We start from the raw sequence: 17798 nt of genomic DNA on the forward strand, positions 1-17798 counted from the left end.
CTGCCAAGCTACAGGCTGTGATGGACTGGCAGGAACCCCATTCTCTTAAAGCGGTGCAGCACTTTATGGGGTTCATTAACTACTATCGACAGTTCATTCCACGCTTCTCAACGTTGGTAGCTCCCTTGGTTGCCCTTACCAAGAAGGGAGCAAATCCCAAATTGTGGTCTGAGGAGGTCTCCAAGGCCTACATCGCCCCGATGTAGACAAACCATTTATCATGGAGGTGGATGCCTCATCTGTTGGTGCTGGAGCAGTCCTCTTCCAAAAAGATGCTCAAGGTCGGAAGCATCCTTGCTTCTTCTTTTCAAGACCTTCTCACCAGCAGAGAGGAATTATTCCATGGGGGGACAGGGAGTTGCTGGCCATGAAGTTGGCCTTCTCGGAGTGGAGACATCTCTTGGAGGGAGATCGTATTCCTTTCCAAGTCTTCACAGACCATAAAAATTTAGTGTACCTGCAGACAGCCCAGCGGTTAAATTCTCGCCAGGCTAGATGGTCCTTGTTCTTCTCCCGGTTCCATTTCACCCTCCATTTTCTTTCTGGGGAGAAGAACATTCGTGCCGACGCTCTCTCTCGCTCCGTTGTGTCATCTGTGGAGGAAGAGGAGCCTTGGCTTATTGTCCCCACTGAGAGCCTGAGAACCGTAACTCCGGTTTCGCTAGAGTCTGCGCCTCCGGGCAAGACTTTTGTACCTTCCAATTTGCGACCGGAGGTTCTCTCGTGGGCTCATTCTTCCAGGGTGGGTGGACATTTTGGGACAAAAAGGACATCTGAGCTGTTGGCGAGGACGCATTGGTGGCCACATATGGTCCGTGATGTCGGGGATTATATTCTGGCGTGTGTCTCCTGCGCCAAAAATAAGTCTCCTCGACAATGGCCAGCTGGGTTACTCTATCCATTGCCGGTGGCAGACAGGCCCTGGGAGATGGTCGGGATGGACTTTGTGGTGGGTTTGCCCAAGTCTCGGGGCTGTACCATCATTTGGGTTATCACCGATCACTTCTCCAAAATGGTGCATTTGGTGCCGCTTCCGCAGTTACCTTCGGCACGGGCCTTGGCAACGTTGTTCATAAAGCACATCTTTCGCCTACACGGTATGCCAGACAAGATTGTCAGTGACTGGGGTCCCCAGTTTGCGTCTCGGTTCTGGAGAGAGCTTTGTCGTCTTCTCAGCATTGAGTTAAATCTCTCTTCCGCATATCATCCCGAGACGAATGGATTGGTAGAGAGGGCCAATCAGACCTTGGTCACATATCTGCGACATTTTGTCTCAGCCAGGCAGGATGACTGGGCATCCTTGCTACCGTGGGCAGAGTTTGCGCTGAACAATGCGGTTGCCGACTCCACTGGACAAACCCCATTCCTCCTCAACTATGGTCAGCATCCGCGGGTACCTGTGCCTATGCCCGTGTCTTCTGCCGACTCCAGGGTGGCAGACTGGGCTGTGGAAGCACGGGATATTTGGGACCGCACTCAGGATGCCATTCAGGCCTCCAAGGAGAGAATGAGGTCCTCCGCCGATGCACATCGGCGCCCCGCTCCGACTTTTGCTCCCGGCGACTTAGTGTGGCTTTCCGCCCGTAACATCAGGCTGCGAGTTGAGTCCACTAAGTTTGCACCTCGCTACTTGGGCCCTTTCAAGGTCCTCGAACAGGTTAACCCTGTGGTCTATCGTTTAGCCTTTCCGCCACGCCTGGGTATCACCGACACCTTTCATGTGTCCCTCTTGAAACCTGTATACATGTCCCGGTTTTCCGAGTCATCTGCCGGGACATCGGGTTCGTCTACGGACGATTACGAGGTGAACGCTATTTTGGGGTGCAAGGTGGTTCGTGGCAAAAAAATTTATTTGGTGGACTGGAAGGGTTACGGTCCTGAGGATAGGTCCTGGGAGCCTGCTGAGCGCATTCGGGCTCCGCAGCTCATTGCTGCCTTCGAGCGTAGCGAGGTCCAAGGGGGGGGGCCCTAGGGGGGGGGAATGTTAGGGGTCGAGTTCCCGTCTCTGCACAGGGGGAATCTCGGGCCATCTCCGCTGCGGTCTCCCATTCTTCTCCTGCCGCAGTGGAGTCTGCTAAGCGGAGACATCGGTCCCAGCGTCTCGCTCAGTCTGACTCTGTACAGAGAGTTGCTGCTACTTTTCCTGCTTCTGCCATTGTAGTCAGTGCTGGGCAGTAGCGAGCAGACGCTTCTGGGACTAAGTCCTGCTTTTCTCGTTCTGAGCATGCCCAGAGTAAGATCTCTCAGTGTAGATCGAGGGTCACATGATCAGACACTGCAGCTAAGGTCCTGTAGGTGCTCACGCTCTGTGGCAGTCTCTCATTGGTCCTTCTTGGAAGGTCCTGTACGTGCTGCAACTATTTAAGGTTCGCATGGCCGCACGGCCATGCGCTAGTATTGCTTTTATTTATGTACTTTGCGCCAGTTTGGTCTTGTATGAGTGTGTTCAGGGACCCGGCTGAAATAAGCCCCTAGAATGCTGGCACCTCCAGCGAGGAGTTTCGTGTGCATGCAAGACCACTGACTGTTCTTGTTTAGACAGTTAGCCTGTGCCTCTGTGGAGTCTAACAGGGCGCAGTGCTTTGAGTTCACGGCTGCTCTGTGAAGTAACAGAGTTAGCTAACACCGCCATTTACTTCCGCTATTTGCAAGCAGCAGGTTCTCCTGCACGGTGGACCCCGGGCTGCGAACGCATCTATCCTAATAAAATATATACTTTCATTAGGTGCCTTCCGCTAGCCCTAACAGATAAGTAAGCCAACGATGGGCAACGAGTATTAAATCAACCACTAACCGTGATCACCAGGGAAATATTCACTAGCCCATATCTGTGTTGAGTTCCAACTCAATGGGGTCCTGCCTTGGTACAAAGACGTAGTCATCCAGAGGATATCCACTGTGTGACCTGACCTAGATGAAGCGGTTACATGATAAGGTCACTAACGCATTTGTTGTCTTTTTCAGATCATTATATAAGTTCCAACGACTACATCCACACGGGCGAACGATCAATGCCTTCAGGACCGGTATGTTATGCTCACAAATACTATAGCATAATTAAATGAGGTTAGTAGAGGCATAAGGGTTGTCTACTTTACTCAGAACTCAATATTTGGGTTTTGGATACTGTCCAGTAGAGATACCAAGAGAACCAAAAATTAGTAATAGTCATATATCAGTGTCATGGTCATGGCATCATCTTTGAGTGAACCTTTGCATGACTTTTCTGCCACAAACTGTGGTGGTGTTGTATGCAGTAATGATGATATTGGGTCTTCTGTTCCATGTAACCCCTTTGGACCTCCAGAAGAAGCTGACCATGCTCAGACACCTGTTTCTATGCAGACCCAGCATGCTCTCCACACAACTCCTCCTCAACAATATAAGGAAGAGATGGGGGCTTCATTCAGGTGATCAGTTGGATCCTCATCTCTCAGACGTTTATTCCATATCTTATCGATATGACATAAATTTCCCAGATGTGAACATCTCTTTAACAACCAGAATAAAACGTAAATTTGGGGACTGTTCCTAAAGTTGACCTTACACTTCTTGTGATCCTTTTTTTCCTCTCAATATTTGCACTGGCAAAATGTTGAGGGCACCCCTATACAAATTTAGGACACCAATTTCCTTACAATGTGTATGACACATATTGGCAAGACCTAGAACATAACTAGAAACAGTTTCCACTGGTGGAACCTCAACTGATCACTGTAATGGGATCCACTCCTGACTCTCCATTGCTCCATACCTACAAAACTGAAAGGAGCAGCATGGAAAAGTGAACTTGTCAAAATTGATTTCAGCAATTTTTAAAAAAATTTGCCTGCAATTCTCATCAAATTTATGTTATGCAAATGAAATGAGACCCAATTTCAAGAACCAAAGCCGAATAAATGGATGGGCAAGCTTCTGGTCAGTCAAAGCTCCCTATGCCACCTGCTCTTCTCCTGCTCTGGTGTCCTCATCTTGTACACCGGTTAGGCCTCAATGCACATTATAATGTCATAATTTGTTGTGCCTCATGATATCATTTGGGATGGTTCATAGCATCGTGATAGAAGGAGCATCAAGGTCTAGCTGGCAATGGTGAAAACAAGACTGGAGCTGGAGTAAAGTAGGTGTCTTAGGAAACCAGAGGAAGATCAGCTAAGATCTGAGGTGGCAAGAACAGGCGAGAGGCTAGTTAATTATGACAATTTATTAGTTTTTTAACTCTTACTGGCCTAAATGAATCCAACAAATTGAAAATCACTTGGCTGCCATTTTGCTTGAAACAAACCGTCAAAAATCCAGATTTGCTATAATCAGCAAATTTTGGAAAACTCAAAATTACATTGATTAGTTAAGATTCAATTCACTGATCTCTAAAAAGCATTCTCTCTGCCGCTCTGTACAATATCTGCAGGACTGGTGAAGATAGCCACCAGAAACAAAGAACAACACCATAAATAAGTATTGGGGCTGCGGGGAGACTGTGCGACCATGACGCTCTGTTTAAGTCTGGCCACAGTAAGAAGGAATGGAAAATCCTTCCCCCAGTCAGATGACCAGCAGTAGGACCACAGCAATCAGACATTTACTACCAATTATATGGATAGATGATAAAGGTCTTTTTGTGGGAAAACAACATTGATTACTGACTGATTCTATGATAACATTGATAAACACAAGCACAGTTACGTAAAGTTCCATATTTCTAATAGTCAATGTCTTTTTTTTATAAGCAGGAGAATCAAATGTCCACTTCAATACATGAGGTGAGCAATTTACATTCAATATACGAGGTGAGCAATTTACATTATTTATTAATATTACTGTCCCCTTTGTACAAGAATATACTGTATATATATATATATAGAGAGAGAGAGAGAGAGAGAGGCATATCAGAACCTCTGCTTGATTGCAAAAGATCTTCAGAAAAATTTCACAGTCTCTGGAGTTGTGGTATATTGTTCTACAGTTCAGAGACACCTGCACAAATATGGCCTTCATGGAAGAGTCATCAGAAGAAAACCTCTCCTGCATCCTAACCATAAAATTCAGCATCAGACGTATGCAAAAAAACATCTACAAGCCTGGTGCCTTCTGGAAACAAGTCCTGTGGGCCGGTGAGGTTAAAATAGAACTCTTTGGCCACAATGATCAGAGGTATCTATGGAGAAAAAAGGGCACAGAATTTCAGGAAAAGAATATCTCACAAACCATTAACCCCTTAACCCTTAAGGGTGGTTTGCATGTTAATGACCAGGCCAATTTTTACAATTCGGACCACTGTATAACTCTGGAACGCTTCAACGGATCCTGATGATTCTGACATAGTTTTCTTGTGACATATTGTACTTCATGATAGTGGTAAATATCTTTAATTTTACCTGCATTTGTGAAAAAAATGGAAAATTTTGAAAATTTCGCAATTTTCCAACTTTGAATTTTGATGCCCTTAAATCACAGAGATATGTCACACAAAATACTTAATAAGTAACATTTCCCACATGTCTACTTTACATCAGCATCATTTTGGAACCAAAATTTTTTTGTTAGGGAGTTATAAGGGTTAAAAGTTAACCAGCAATTTCTCATTTTTACAACACCATTTTTTTTTAGGGATCACATCACATTTGAAGTCACTTTGAGGGGTCTATATGATAGAAAATACCCAAGTGTGATACCATTCTAAAAACTGCACCCCTCAAGGTGCTTAAAACCACATTCAAGAAGTTTATTAACCCTTCAGGTGTTTTGCAGGAATTTTTGGAATATTTAAAAAAAATGAACATTTACTTTTTTTCACAAAAAATTTACTTCAACTTCAATGTGTTTTATTTTACCAAGGGTAACAGGAGAAACTGGACCCCAAAAGTTGTTTTACAATTTGTCTAGAGAATGCTGCTACCCAATATGTGGGGGTAAACCACTGTTTGGGCGCATGGCAGAGCTCGGAAGGGAAGGAACACCGTTTGACTTTTCAATGCAAAATTGACTGGAATTGAGATAGGACGCCATGTCGCGATTGGAGAGCCCCCTGATGTGCCTAAATATTGAAACCCCCAACAAGTGACACCATTTTTGAAAGTAGACCCCATAGGGAACTTATCTAGATGTGTGGTGAGCACTTTGACCCTCCAAGTGCTTCACAGAAGTTTATAATGTAGAGCCGTAAAAATAAAAAATCATATTTTTTCACAAAAATGATATTTCGACCCCATTTTTTTTATTTTCTCAAGGGTAACAGAAGAAATTTGACTCCAAAAAGTTGTTGTGCAATTTGTCCTGAGTATGCACATACCCCATATGTGGGGGTAAACCACTGTTTGGGTGCATGGCAGAGCTCGGAAGGGAAGGAGCGCCGTTTGACTTTTTAATGCAAAATTGACTGGAATTGAGAAAGGACACCATGTCGCATTTGGAGAGTCACTGATGTGCCTAAACATTGAAACCCCCCACAAGTGTCACATGATTTTGGAAAGAAGACCCCCTAAGGAACTTATCTAGATGTGTTGTGAGAACTTTGAACCCCCATGTTTTTCACTACAGTTTATAACGCAGAGCCGTGAAAATAAAAAATCTTTTTTTTCCACAAAAATTATTTTTATCCCCCCGGTTTTGTATTTTCCCAAGGGTAGCAGGAGAAGTTGGACCCCAAAAGTTGTTGTACAATTTGTCCTGAGTACACTGATACCCCATATGTGGTGGAAACCAATGTTTGGGCGCATGGCAGAGCTCGGAAGGGAAGGAGTACTGTTTGGAATGCAGACTTAGATGGATTGGTCTGCAGGCGTCACATTGCATTTGCAGAGCCCCTGATGTACCTAAACAGTAGAAACCCCCCACAAGTGACCCCATATTGGAAATTAGACCCCCCAAGGAACTTATCTAGATGTGTTGTGAGAACTTTGAACCCCCAAGTGTTTCACTACAGTTTATAAAGCAGAGCCGTGAAAATAAAAAATCTTTTATTTTTTCTACAAAAATTATTTTTAGCCCCCGGTTTTGTATTTTCCCAAGGGTAACAGGAGAACTTGGACCCCAAAAGTTGTTGTACAATTTGTCCTGAGTACGCTGATACCTCATATGTTGGGGTAAACCCCTGTTTGGGCGCACAGGAGAGCTCGGAAGGGAAGGAGCACTGTTTTACTTTTTCAACGCAGAATTGGCTGGAGTTGAGATAGGATGCCATGTCACGTTTGGAGAGCCCCTGATGTGCCTAAACAGTGGAAACCCCCAAATCTAACTGAAACCCTAACCCAAACACACCCCTAACCTTAATCCCAACCCTAACATTAACCCTAACCCGAACATGCCCCTAACCCCAACACACCTCTAACCCCAACACACCCCTCACCCTAATCCCAACCCTAACCACACCCCTAACTCCAACACACCCCTAACCCTAATCCCAACCCTAATCCCAACCATAAATGTAATCCAAACCCTAACTTTAGCCCCAACCCTAACCCTAACTTTAACCCCAACCTTAACCCTTACTTTAGCCCCAACCCTAACCCTAACTATAGCCCCAACCCTTACTGTAGCCCCAACCCTGACTTTAGCCCCAAACCTAACCCTAACTTTAGCCCTAACCCTAACTTTAGCCCCAACCCTAACCCTAACTGTAGCCCTAACCCTAACTTTAGTCCCAACACTAACCCTAACTTTAGCCCCAACCCTAACTGTAGCCCTAACCCTAACTTGAGCCCCAACCCTAACCCTAACCCTAATGGAAAAATGCAAATAAATACATTTTTTTAATTTTATTATTTTTCCCTAAATAAGGAGGTGATGAAGGGGGGGGGGTTAATTTACTTTTATAGCGGGTTTTTTAGCGGATTTTTGTGATTGGCAGCTGTCACACAATAAAAGACACTTTTTATTGCAAAAAATAGTTTTTGCGTCTCCACATTTTGAGAGCTATAATTTTTCCATATTTTGGTCCACAGAGTCATATGAGATCTTGTCTTGTTCTTGCAGGACAAGTTGACGTTTTTATTGGTACCATTTTCAGGCACGTGACTTTTTTGATTGCTTTTTATTCCGATTTTTGTGAGGCAGAATTACCAGAAACCAGCTATTTATGAATTTCTTTTGGGGGGGGATGGGGGCGTTCATACCGTTCCACGTTTGGTAAAATTGATAAAGCAGTTTTATTCTTCGGGATTACAGCGATACCTCATTTATGTCATTTTTTTATGTTTTGGCACTTTTATACGATAAAAACTATTTTATATAAAAAATAATTATTTGCATCGCTTTATTCTGAGGAGGACTATAACTTTTTTATTTTTTCGCTCATGATGCTGTATGGCAGCTCGTTTTTTGAGGGACAACATGACGTTTTCAGCGGTACCATGGTTATTTAATCCGTCTTTTTGATCGCATGTTAGTCCACTTTTTATGATAATAAAGCATTGGGGTTTTTTTACGGTGTTCACTGAAGGGGTTAACTAGTGGAACAGTTTTATTGGTCGGGTCGTTACTGATGCAGCGATACTAAATATGTGTACTTTTATTGTTTTTTTTTTATTATTTATATAAAGAAATGTATTTAGTGGAATAATATTTTTTTTTTCTTTATTTAGGATTTTTTTTTTTTTTTTTTTACACATGTAAATATTTTTTATTTTATTTTATAACATTGCCCCATGGGGGGACATCATTGTATAGTGTCAGATCGCTGATCTGACACTTTACAATGCACTGTGTCAGATCAGCGATCTGACAGGCACTGCAGCGAGGCAGGCGCTTGCAAGATACCTCCCTGCAGGACCCGGAAGGAGCCCCGCTGCCATTTTGGATCCAGGGCCTGAAGGGAGGAAACACTTGGTACAACGCGATCACATCGCGTTGTTCCAAGGGTCTCAGGGAAGCACGCAGGGAGCCCCCTCCCTGCGAGATGCTTCCCTATGCCGTCGGAACGCTGAGATCATGTTCCATGACCGCTCCTGGTACATAGTGCCGGATGTCAGCTGTGATAATCAGCTGACACGCGGTAGCGATCGGCCGCGCTCCAACTGTGAGCGCGGCCAATCGCCTATGACGTACTATCCCGTCCCTGGGAATTAAGTCCCAGGTCACCTTGATGGGATAGTATGTCATATGGGATTAAGGGGTTAAGCATGGGGGTGAATCAATCATGGGGAACACTTCATGGGTAGAGGGGAGAATGGATTCAATGAAATGTCAACAAATTCTTGATGCAAACATAAACAAGCTGAAGGTGAAAGAGGAAGAGGATAGCTTCTACAAATGGATAATGATCCTAAACGCACGCAAAATCCACAACAGATGACCTCAAAAGTCGCAAGCTGAAGAGTTGACAATGGCCCTCACAGTCCCTTGATCTGAACATCATTGAAAATCTGTGGCTAGACCTCAAAATAGTAGAGGATGTAACATGACTGTGAGGTCCAGTTTATCATATTGTCCCTCAAAAGTAGTTTTTTGACCACATATGGGGTATCGGCGTACTCAGGAGAAATTGGACAATAAATTGAATGGAGCAATTTCCCCTGTTAACCTTGTAAAAAAAAAAAATTGGGGACCAAAACAACTTTTTTGTGGGAAAAATATGACTATAACTATATAATATGACTGTAAATAGGAAAGATTTACCATACATAGACCAGCTCTGAATGCGGAGAGCTAATTGGTTGCTATTAGGGTTCTATGTTTGTACAGGAAAGCTAGTGTCCAATGGTAACTACTATAATACCGCACCTATGCACAAGAATATAACTACTATAATGCTGCTCCCATGTATAAGAATATAACTACTATAATACTGCCCCTATGTACAAGAATATAACTACTATAATACTGTCCCATATGTACAAGAATATAACTACTATAATACTGCCCCTATGTACAAGAATATAACTACTATAATACTGCCCCCTATGTACAATATAACTAATATAATACTACCCCCTATGTACAAGAATATAACTACTATAATACAGCCCCTATGTACAAGAATATAACTACTATAATACTGCTGCTATGTACAAGAATAAAACTACTAAAATACTGCTCCTATGTACAAGAATATAACTACTATAATACTGCCCCCTATATCCAAGAATATAACTACTATAATACTGCCCCATATGTACAAGAATATAACTACTATAATACTGCCCCTAAGTACAAGAATATAACTACTATAATACTGCCCCTATGAACAAGAATATAACTACTATAATACTGCCCCTATGAACAAGAATATAACTACTATAATACTGCCCCTATGAACAAGAATATAACTACTATAATACTGCCCCTATGAACAAGAATATAACTACTATAATACTGCCCCTATGTACAAGAATATAACTACTATAATACTGCCCTTATATACAAGAATATAACTACTATAATACTGCCCCTATGTACAAGAATATAACTACTATAATACTGCTCCTATGTACAAGAATATAACTACTATAATACTGCCCTCTATGTACAAGAATAAAACTATTGTAATACTATCCCTATGTACAAGAATATAACTACTATAATACTGCCCCCTATGTGCAAGAATATAACTACTATAATACTGCTCCTATGTACAAGAATTTAACTACTATAATACTGCCCCTATGTACAATAATATAAATACTATAATACTGCTCTTATGTACAAGAATATAACTACTACTAGATGGTGGCCCGATTCTAACGTATCGCATATTCTAGAATATGCATGTCCACGTAGTATATTGCCCAGCCCATGTAGTATATTGCCCAGTTATGTAGTATATTGCCCAGTGGCATAGTATATTGCCCAGTTACATAGTATATTGCCCAGTGACGTAGTATACAGCACAGAGCCACGTAGTATATTGCACTGCCATGAAGTATATTGCCCAGTCAAATAGTATATTGCCCAGTCACGTAGTATATCGCCCAGCCACGTAGTATATTGCCCAGCCACGTAGTATATTGCCCAGCCACGTAGTATATTGCCCAGCCACATAGTATATTGCACAGCCACGTAGTATATTGCACAGCCCACGTAGTATATTGCACAGCCCACGTAGTATATTGCACAGTTACGTAGTATATTGCCCAGTGGCGTAGTATATTGCCCAGCTACGTAGTATATTGCACAGCCCACGTAGTATATTGCCCAGTTACGTAGTATATTGCCCAGTTACGTAGTATATTGCCCAGCCACGTAGTATATTGCACAGCGACGTAGTATACAGCACAGAGCCACGTAGTATATTGCACAGCGACGTAGTATACAGCACAGAGCCACGTAGTATATTGCCCAGCCACGTAGTATATTGCCCAGCTACGTAGTATATTGCCCAGCCACGTATGTCACAGGTTAAAAAATAAAAAATAAACATATACTCACCTTCCGAGGGCCCCTTGTAGTCCTGTCGCCTCCTTCTCGCGCAGGCGCGCAGGACCTGTGATGACGTCACGGTCACATGTCTGTGACGTCATGGTAGGTCCTTCTCGCAGACCATCCTTGCCACCGGAACCTGCGCTTGCATGGAGCGGTCACCGGAGCGTCGCGAGGAGCGGGAAAGGTGGCGGAAGGTGAGTATATAATGATTTTTTATTTTTTTTACTATTTTTAACATTAGATGTTTTTACTATTGACGCTGCATAGGAAACATCAATAGTAAAAACTTGGTCACACAGGGTTAATAGCGGCGGTAACGGAGTGAGTTACCCGTGGCATAACGCGGTCCGTTACCGCTGGCATTAACCCTGTGTGAGCGGTGACTGTGGGGAGTATGGAGCGGGCGCCGGGCACTGACTGCAGGGGAGTAGGAAGGGACTAATCGGACTGTGGCTATCGCTGATTGGTCGCGACAGCCATGACAGGCAGCTGGCGAGACCAATCAGCGACTTGGATTCCATGACAGACAGAGGCCGCGACCAATGAATATCTGTGACAGAAAGGCAGAAGGACAGACAGAAGGACAGACAGAAAGACGGAAGTGACCCTTAGACAGTTATATAGTAGATAATACTGCCCCTATGTACAAGAATATAGCTACTATAATACTGCCCCCTATGTCCATGAATATAACTACTATAATACTGCCCCTATGTACAAGAATATAACTACTATAATACTGCCCCTATGTACAAGAATATAACTACTATAATACTGCCCCTATGTACAAGAATATAGCTACTATAATACTGCCCCCTATGTCCATGAATATAACTACTATAATACTGCCCCTATGTACAAGAATATAACTACTATAATACTGCCCCTATGTACAAGAATATAACTTCTATAATACTGCTCCCTATGTACAAGAATATAACTACTATAATACTGCTCATATGTACAAGAATATAACTACTATAATACTACCCCTATGTACAAGAATATAACTACTATAATACTGCCCCTATGTACAAGAATATAACTACTATAATACTGCTCCTATGTACAAGAATATAACTACTATAATACTGCCCCAATGTGCAAGAATATAACTACTGTAATACTGCCCCTATGTACAGGAATATAACTACTATAATACAGCTCCTATGTACAAGAATATAACTACTTTAATACTGCTCCTATGTACAAGAATATAACTACAATAATACTGCCGCTATGTACAAAAATATAACTATTATTATACATTATTAACAATTAAACTCTACATTGTTGAATCCTCAGGACTTTGATTGACGACTGACTTTTCATATACACATTTGCTTCATATTGCGTTTTACCCTCAGACATCGGATGACGACACTGAGCCTGGAACTGATAATTATGAAAAAACTATGCCAAATTGAGGTAACAGTATAATCTCTTGACAGTTTACAAACATTCTGTATGGAACGTCATCTATGACTGTAAATTGTCTGTTACCCATCCTGTCGAGCAGCATCTCTCCAGTACTTAGAAGGCAGACAGGGTGTACTCTCTAGTTTGGCTGTGATAGGCACAGCAGCTAGAATTGCCCAAGTCTTAATGAATTCAGCACATCTTACTCCTTTATATTATCACTGTCATTAATAACATGCTACAGTGATACAATAAAACCTACTAGCGATACAATATAAATAATGTGCCGTCATTTCCATGCTTTATTCTAGAAAATACAATTCTATTTTTCTGTGATTTGTTTCCTATGTATCGCATATACGTGCCACTTATAATCCTCGTCTCCCATCTTATAGGATCTGCGTCTGGAAACACACCGTGATGACCTCTCCATTTATGTGGCTGGACACAAGAAGACGACCCACCAGCCATTATGGCGTCATTTCTCATCGTTGTTTATATTCCTTACATATTACATACGTCATATAGTTACAATATTTTATTATCGCACTACAGTAATAGAAGTGTAAAATGGTGAATATTTTTAGCAGTACTCTATCTTCAACTGACCCATAAACAATGAATGGAGCCGTAGTGTGGATGCTGAGCCCCGTCCTCGGGATCGGTGGGGCTCAGAGTGCTGCGACCCTCAGTAATCATACTATAGACAAGTCCTAATTTGCTATTATAACCTGTTTAAGTTGTACTTTTACATCCTATGTTGCATGTGGGTATATGGAGAAGGTTTAGGAGTAGCACTCGTTCCATACATGTTGGATGCCGGCTGTGCTATACAGCAAGCACCTGCGTCTAACAGCAGCGAGCGGAGCTAGATCTGATTGCTGCTGTTTAGACACTTGAATGAGACCGCCAATCCCTGACAGTGACATTTTAAGAAGAAGTTATCCACTACTTGGAGAACTTCTTCTCATACCCCACCCTTGACCCTGATGACATAAAAAAACCTATACTCACCTCCCGTGCTGCCACCGTTCCTGCAATGTCCTCACTCGCTCTCCTAGGGAGCAGCTGCAGCCCTGATTTCCTCTTCATGTTCAATCAGTGCGAAGGGGGAAATGGTGACTCCAGCGCTGATTGGGTGCCAGGGTCAAGTGTCACAACACAGCACAAGAGCCCCGGGCATAGTGAGCGCCAACGCCGCGGGAACGGTGGCAGCACAGGAGGTGAGTATTGACTTTTTTATGTCATCGGGGCCTAACGTGGGGTACAAGGACAACCCATTGGGGTGTACATTTGGACACCCATCATCTCACCCACGACGTGATTGCCGATTGCCAATAGGTTGTCTTGACAGCCATGCACTTACTGAGAGAACCATGGCCGCCATCTTGGTACTTCTTTGAAGACTGTCGACAGGCTGAGTTACATAGGAGACCATGATTTTCCCTATTTACTGAAGTATTGCAGTATATAGTACAAGTGATGGTAAGGGAAAATCCTCTTGGAGGCATACAAAAAAAAGATAAATAGCATATATAAAAAAAAATAAAGAATATAAAAAATAAATGTGTATATCTCGCCGTTTTTACCAATACAATAATGTTAAAAATACCTCCAATCTATGAAATGTATTTAACCTGTATGTTAAACATCGTGAAAACAAAACAAAATTGAAAAGGTAGAAATGTCCTTTTTTGACCACTGCATCTCTTCCCAAAAAATGTAATAAAAAGCAAGCAAAACTAGCAAAAACAAGGCCTCATACAACTTCATCAACAGAAAAATGAAAAAAAAAATTAAGGGAGAAAACCATCAGAAATCATTTTTTTTATAAAATTTTTTCACCTATTAAATAAAGGAACGCAAAGACAAGTTTGGTATTGTTATAATCACACAACGAATGACATAAACATAATACCCAAAAAGAACGTTGGCAGAATTGAAGCTTTTTTTTGGGAGGGGGGGTGGTACTGGAGCAGCCCCCAGACGCAGGACGGCGGGGTACTCGGTACCGGGTCTCTCGGTTCGGAGGATGTCACGGTGGCCCGACCCGGTCCGTGGTCCTGCTAAGGGGCGCCCAATATAAGGTGAAGGTGGTCGTGTAGGTTGCGGTAAATAACGAGGACACAGGTTTGCAGTCTCTTTACCTCTTTACTGAAGGCTTCGGCATCCGCAATCCAGAGCACTGTTAACTGGGCTGGCTGAGACCGGCCGGTCCGAAGGCACATCCAGAGTTCCCTTTGCAGGTGGAAATCAGTGCCTACCTACTAGCGCCTGGGTGTTGTAGTACTTCCCTGCTGAGAACCACGGGATAGTCCTCACAACTGTCGTGTATGTTTCTGTTCTTTCTCTCCGTCCCCCAGATGATATGGATAGGACGCACCCGTATGACGAGGTAGGCCTGGAGTTATTTTATAGGGACCCTAGTGTCGCCCCTCTCCCACAATTGCCTCCGTTGTCTTCATTAGGTGATTTTGGTGAGACAGCCAACCTATAATTAACTGCCCTGCCGTTGGTTTGAAGTAATGCGCCTTCCTTGGCGTTCCGGCCACCGGCTACGCGCCTCAGTAGGATGTTGCCGGTCTCGGGGCACGACTCCTACTGGTTCTATCGCCTCTGTGCTGTGATCTCGTTTCTCACTTCTCCACAATAAACCTCGCTTCTTGTCCTTTCTTAAGATACCGCCGCAATGAAGTGCAGGCGCGGCTCCGTAACGATCTGTCCTTTTCGCTAGGCCTCTGTCAGGATCCCACCCCTGACAGGGACCCCCCTGAATCTTCCCAAGCAACCTCTTCTCTCACTAGGTGTTGCCTGGGCAAAACCCAGTCAGCTTCTCTCTAACTTCCTATCCAGCCCCCAGTTTTACCAGATTGTGAGGAGTGGCCTAATCATAGAACCCTTTGCTCCCCCTGGTGGCCAGAGTGTGAAGTGTAATGTGTGACTGTGATACCTGGTCAGGTGAACTCCTTAAAGGGAACCTGTCACCCCGTTTTTTTGGTATGAGATAAAAATACTGTTAAATAGGGCCTGAGCTGTGCATTACAATAGTGTAGTTTGTGGACCCCGATTCCCCACCTATGCTGCCGAAATACGTTACCAAAGTAGTCGTTTTCGCCTGTCAATCACGCTGGTCTGGTCAAAAGGGCGTGTTGTCTTCCCCCAGATTTTGCGTAGTTTTCCGTTGGTGGCGTAGTGGTGTGCGCATGCCCAAGGTCCCGAATCCTCTGCCAGGGGATTTAAAAGAGCGCGCTGTTCGTTATTTCATTGGTGATCGGTGGGCGCGGCCATCTTCCTTTGGCCGCGCGTGCGCAGAAGCGGCGCTCTGCTTCACCGCGGCTTCAGGAAAATGGCCGCGGGATGCCGCGCGTGCGCAGATGGATATCGCGGCGGCCATTTTCCTGAAGCCGCGGCCAGCAGAGCGCCGCGGCCAGCAGAGCGCCGCTTCTGCGCACGCGCGGCCAAAGGAAGATGGCCGCGCCCACCGATCACCAATGAAATAACGAACAGCGCGCTCTTTTAAATCCCCTGGCAGAGGATTCGGGACCTTGGGCATGCGCACACCACTACGCCACCAACGGAAAACTACGCAAAATCTGGGGGAAGACAACACGCCCTTTTGACCAGACCAGCCTGATTGACAGGCGAAAACGACTACTTTGGTAACGTATTTCGGCAGCATAGGTGGGGAATCGGGGTCCACAAACTACACTATTGTAATGCACAGCTCAGGCCCTATTTAACAGTATTTTTATCTCATACCGAAAAAACGGGGTGACAGGTTCCCTTTAAGTGCCATCAGACGTACCATCACTCCCCTTAGTGGCGGAGCGACAGTACTGCAACGACCAGGACTCTGGGGCGCTGCAGTACCATTTTATTGGGTTTGGAACTTTTTACCTAATTTTTCACTGTATTATATGGTAAAATGAATGGTGTCATTCAAAACAGGTTGAGTATGTCAACTAAACAAAAAAAATGATGGCTTTTCGGAGGACAAGAAGGAAAAAATAAATGCAAAAACTAAAATTGAAGAGTTAAAAGACTTGTGTCACTACATCCTCTCCTAGATGGGCTTTCCATTGCTTGCAGCATCCCTCTGTTAGACTGGGTGGACATATCCGTTCCATGCCGGGATCACATTACCGAACCCAACCAGAAGATTCCCTGACCAGACGTAACTTTAGCAGTTGGATTGAAAGGTCTACTGGGCATATGGAAAAGACTGAATGACTAGTACCTGAGTACAACACTGGAGAATATGTGACCAGTAAACAATAAGTGTGATAAATGATCATAACCACTCCTGGTGGACGACGATCAATCAAAAACGTTGTTTATCATTGACCATCATTGATAGTTGATCGTTAAAAAATGTATGTGACTTGATTGTACTGTTGGAAATGTCCACAATGTTTGAAACCTTGCGTGTATATGGTTTGTACAATATCTTTTTAGAATTCCGTTTGAATAAAAAGTTACACCCAGAAACAGGAGATCACGTACACGAAAAATGGTCCTAGCGTCGACACTGTTTTGGATCCAAGTTTCAGCAATGTTTGATTCATGTGTCAGTGTTAATCGTCTTTGTTCCTTCAGTGTTTTTCACTCATGGATAAATAAATAAAATTCAAACTTAAATATTTATTGTATTTTCATGGACCCACAGACAAGTCCAATTTTCTCATTCCACCATTAGTCTCCAGAAAAGAGCTAGAGATGACCCAAAATTGAGTCCGCTCAAGCTCTCCACCTTATTGATGGTTCCAAAGTCGCCTCAGCTTAGAGGGTGACTTGTTTTTGCTCTTCCTCCTCGGACCAATGCCATCCACAGTGGAAGCAAATCATCGGCTCTCCAGCACAGGCCCCATGACACCATCGGAAAAAGCACAAGTCCAACAACTGATCAAATGCCACAGCTCATCAAAGAGGTAACAGCTAATGTCCTCACAGAAGAACAGTGACATGATCTAGATCCCCCACAAAGAGGGACCTTCTGCAGAACTTCAGCTTCCCATGGTAGA

The 17798-nt window shown here is 43.5% G+C and overlaps 1 protein-coding gene and 1 long non-coding RNA gene across 13 annotated transcripts in view; one reads left to right on the plus strand and one right to left on the minus strand.

Moving 5' to 3' along the window:
• Window positions 1–15718, plus strand: part of LOC143770343 (cell adhesion molecule CEACAM1-like) — a 93433-nt gene extending 77715 nt beyond the window's left edge. The window contains exons 8-11 of one of the 10 annotated variants that reach the window (XM_077259873.1): window positions 2965–3026; window positions 4731–4790; window positions 12726–12786; window positions 13173–15718. In XM_077259873.1, the coding sequence (XP_077115988.1) occupies window positions 2965–3026; window positions 4731–4790; window positions 12726–12785 (182 nt within the window). In that variant the 3' untranslated portion in view covers window position 12786; window positions 13173–15718. Of the gene's footprint in view, window positions 1–2964; window positions 3027–4730; window positions 4791–6230; window positions 6491–12663; window positions 12788–13172 lie in introns of those variants that run through there. The other 9 variants (XM_077259877.1, XM_077259874.1, XM_077259878.1 and 6 more) reach the window with 9 other exon arrangements.
• LOC143770347 (uncharacterized) overlaps window positions 1–17798 on the minus strand; it is a 137351-nt gene that overhangs the window by 110744 nt on the left and 8809 nt on the right. The window lies entirely within an intron of this gene.

Source organism: Ranitomeya variabilis, chromosome 4, assembly GCF_051348905.1.
Source record: "Ranitomeya variabilis isolate aRanVar5 chromosome 4, aRanVar5.hap1, whole genome shotgun sequence".
NCBI lineage: Eukaryota > Metazoa > Chordata > Amphibia > Anura > Dendrobatidae > Ranitomeya > Ranitomeya variabilis.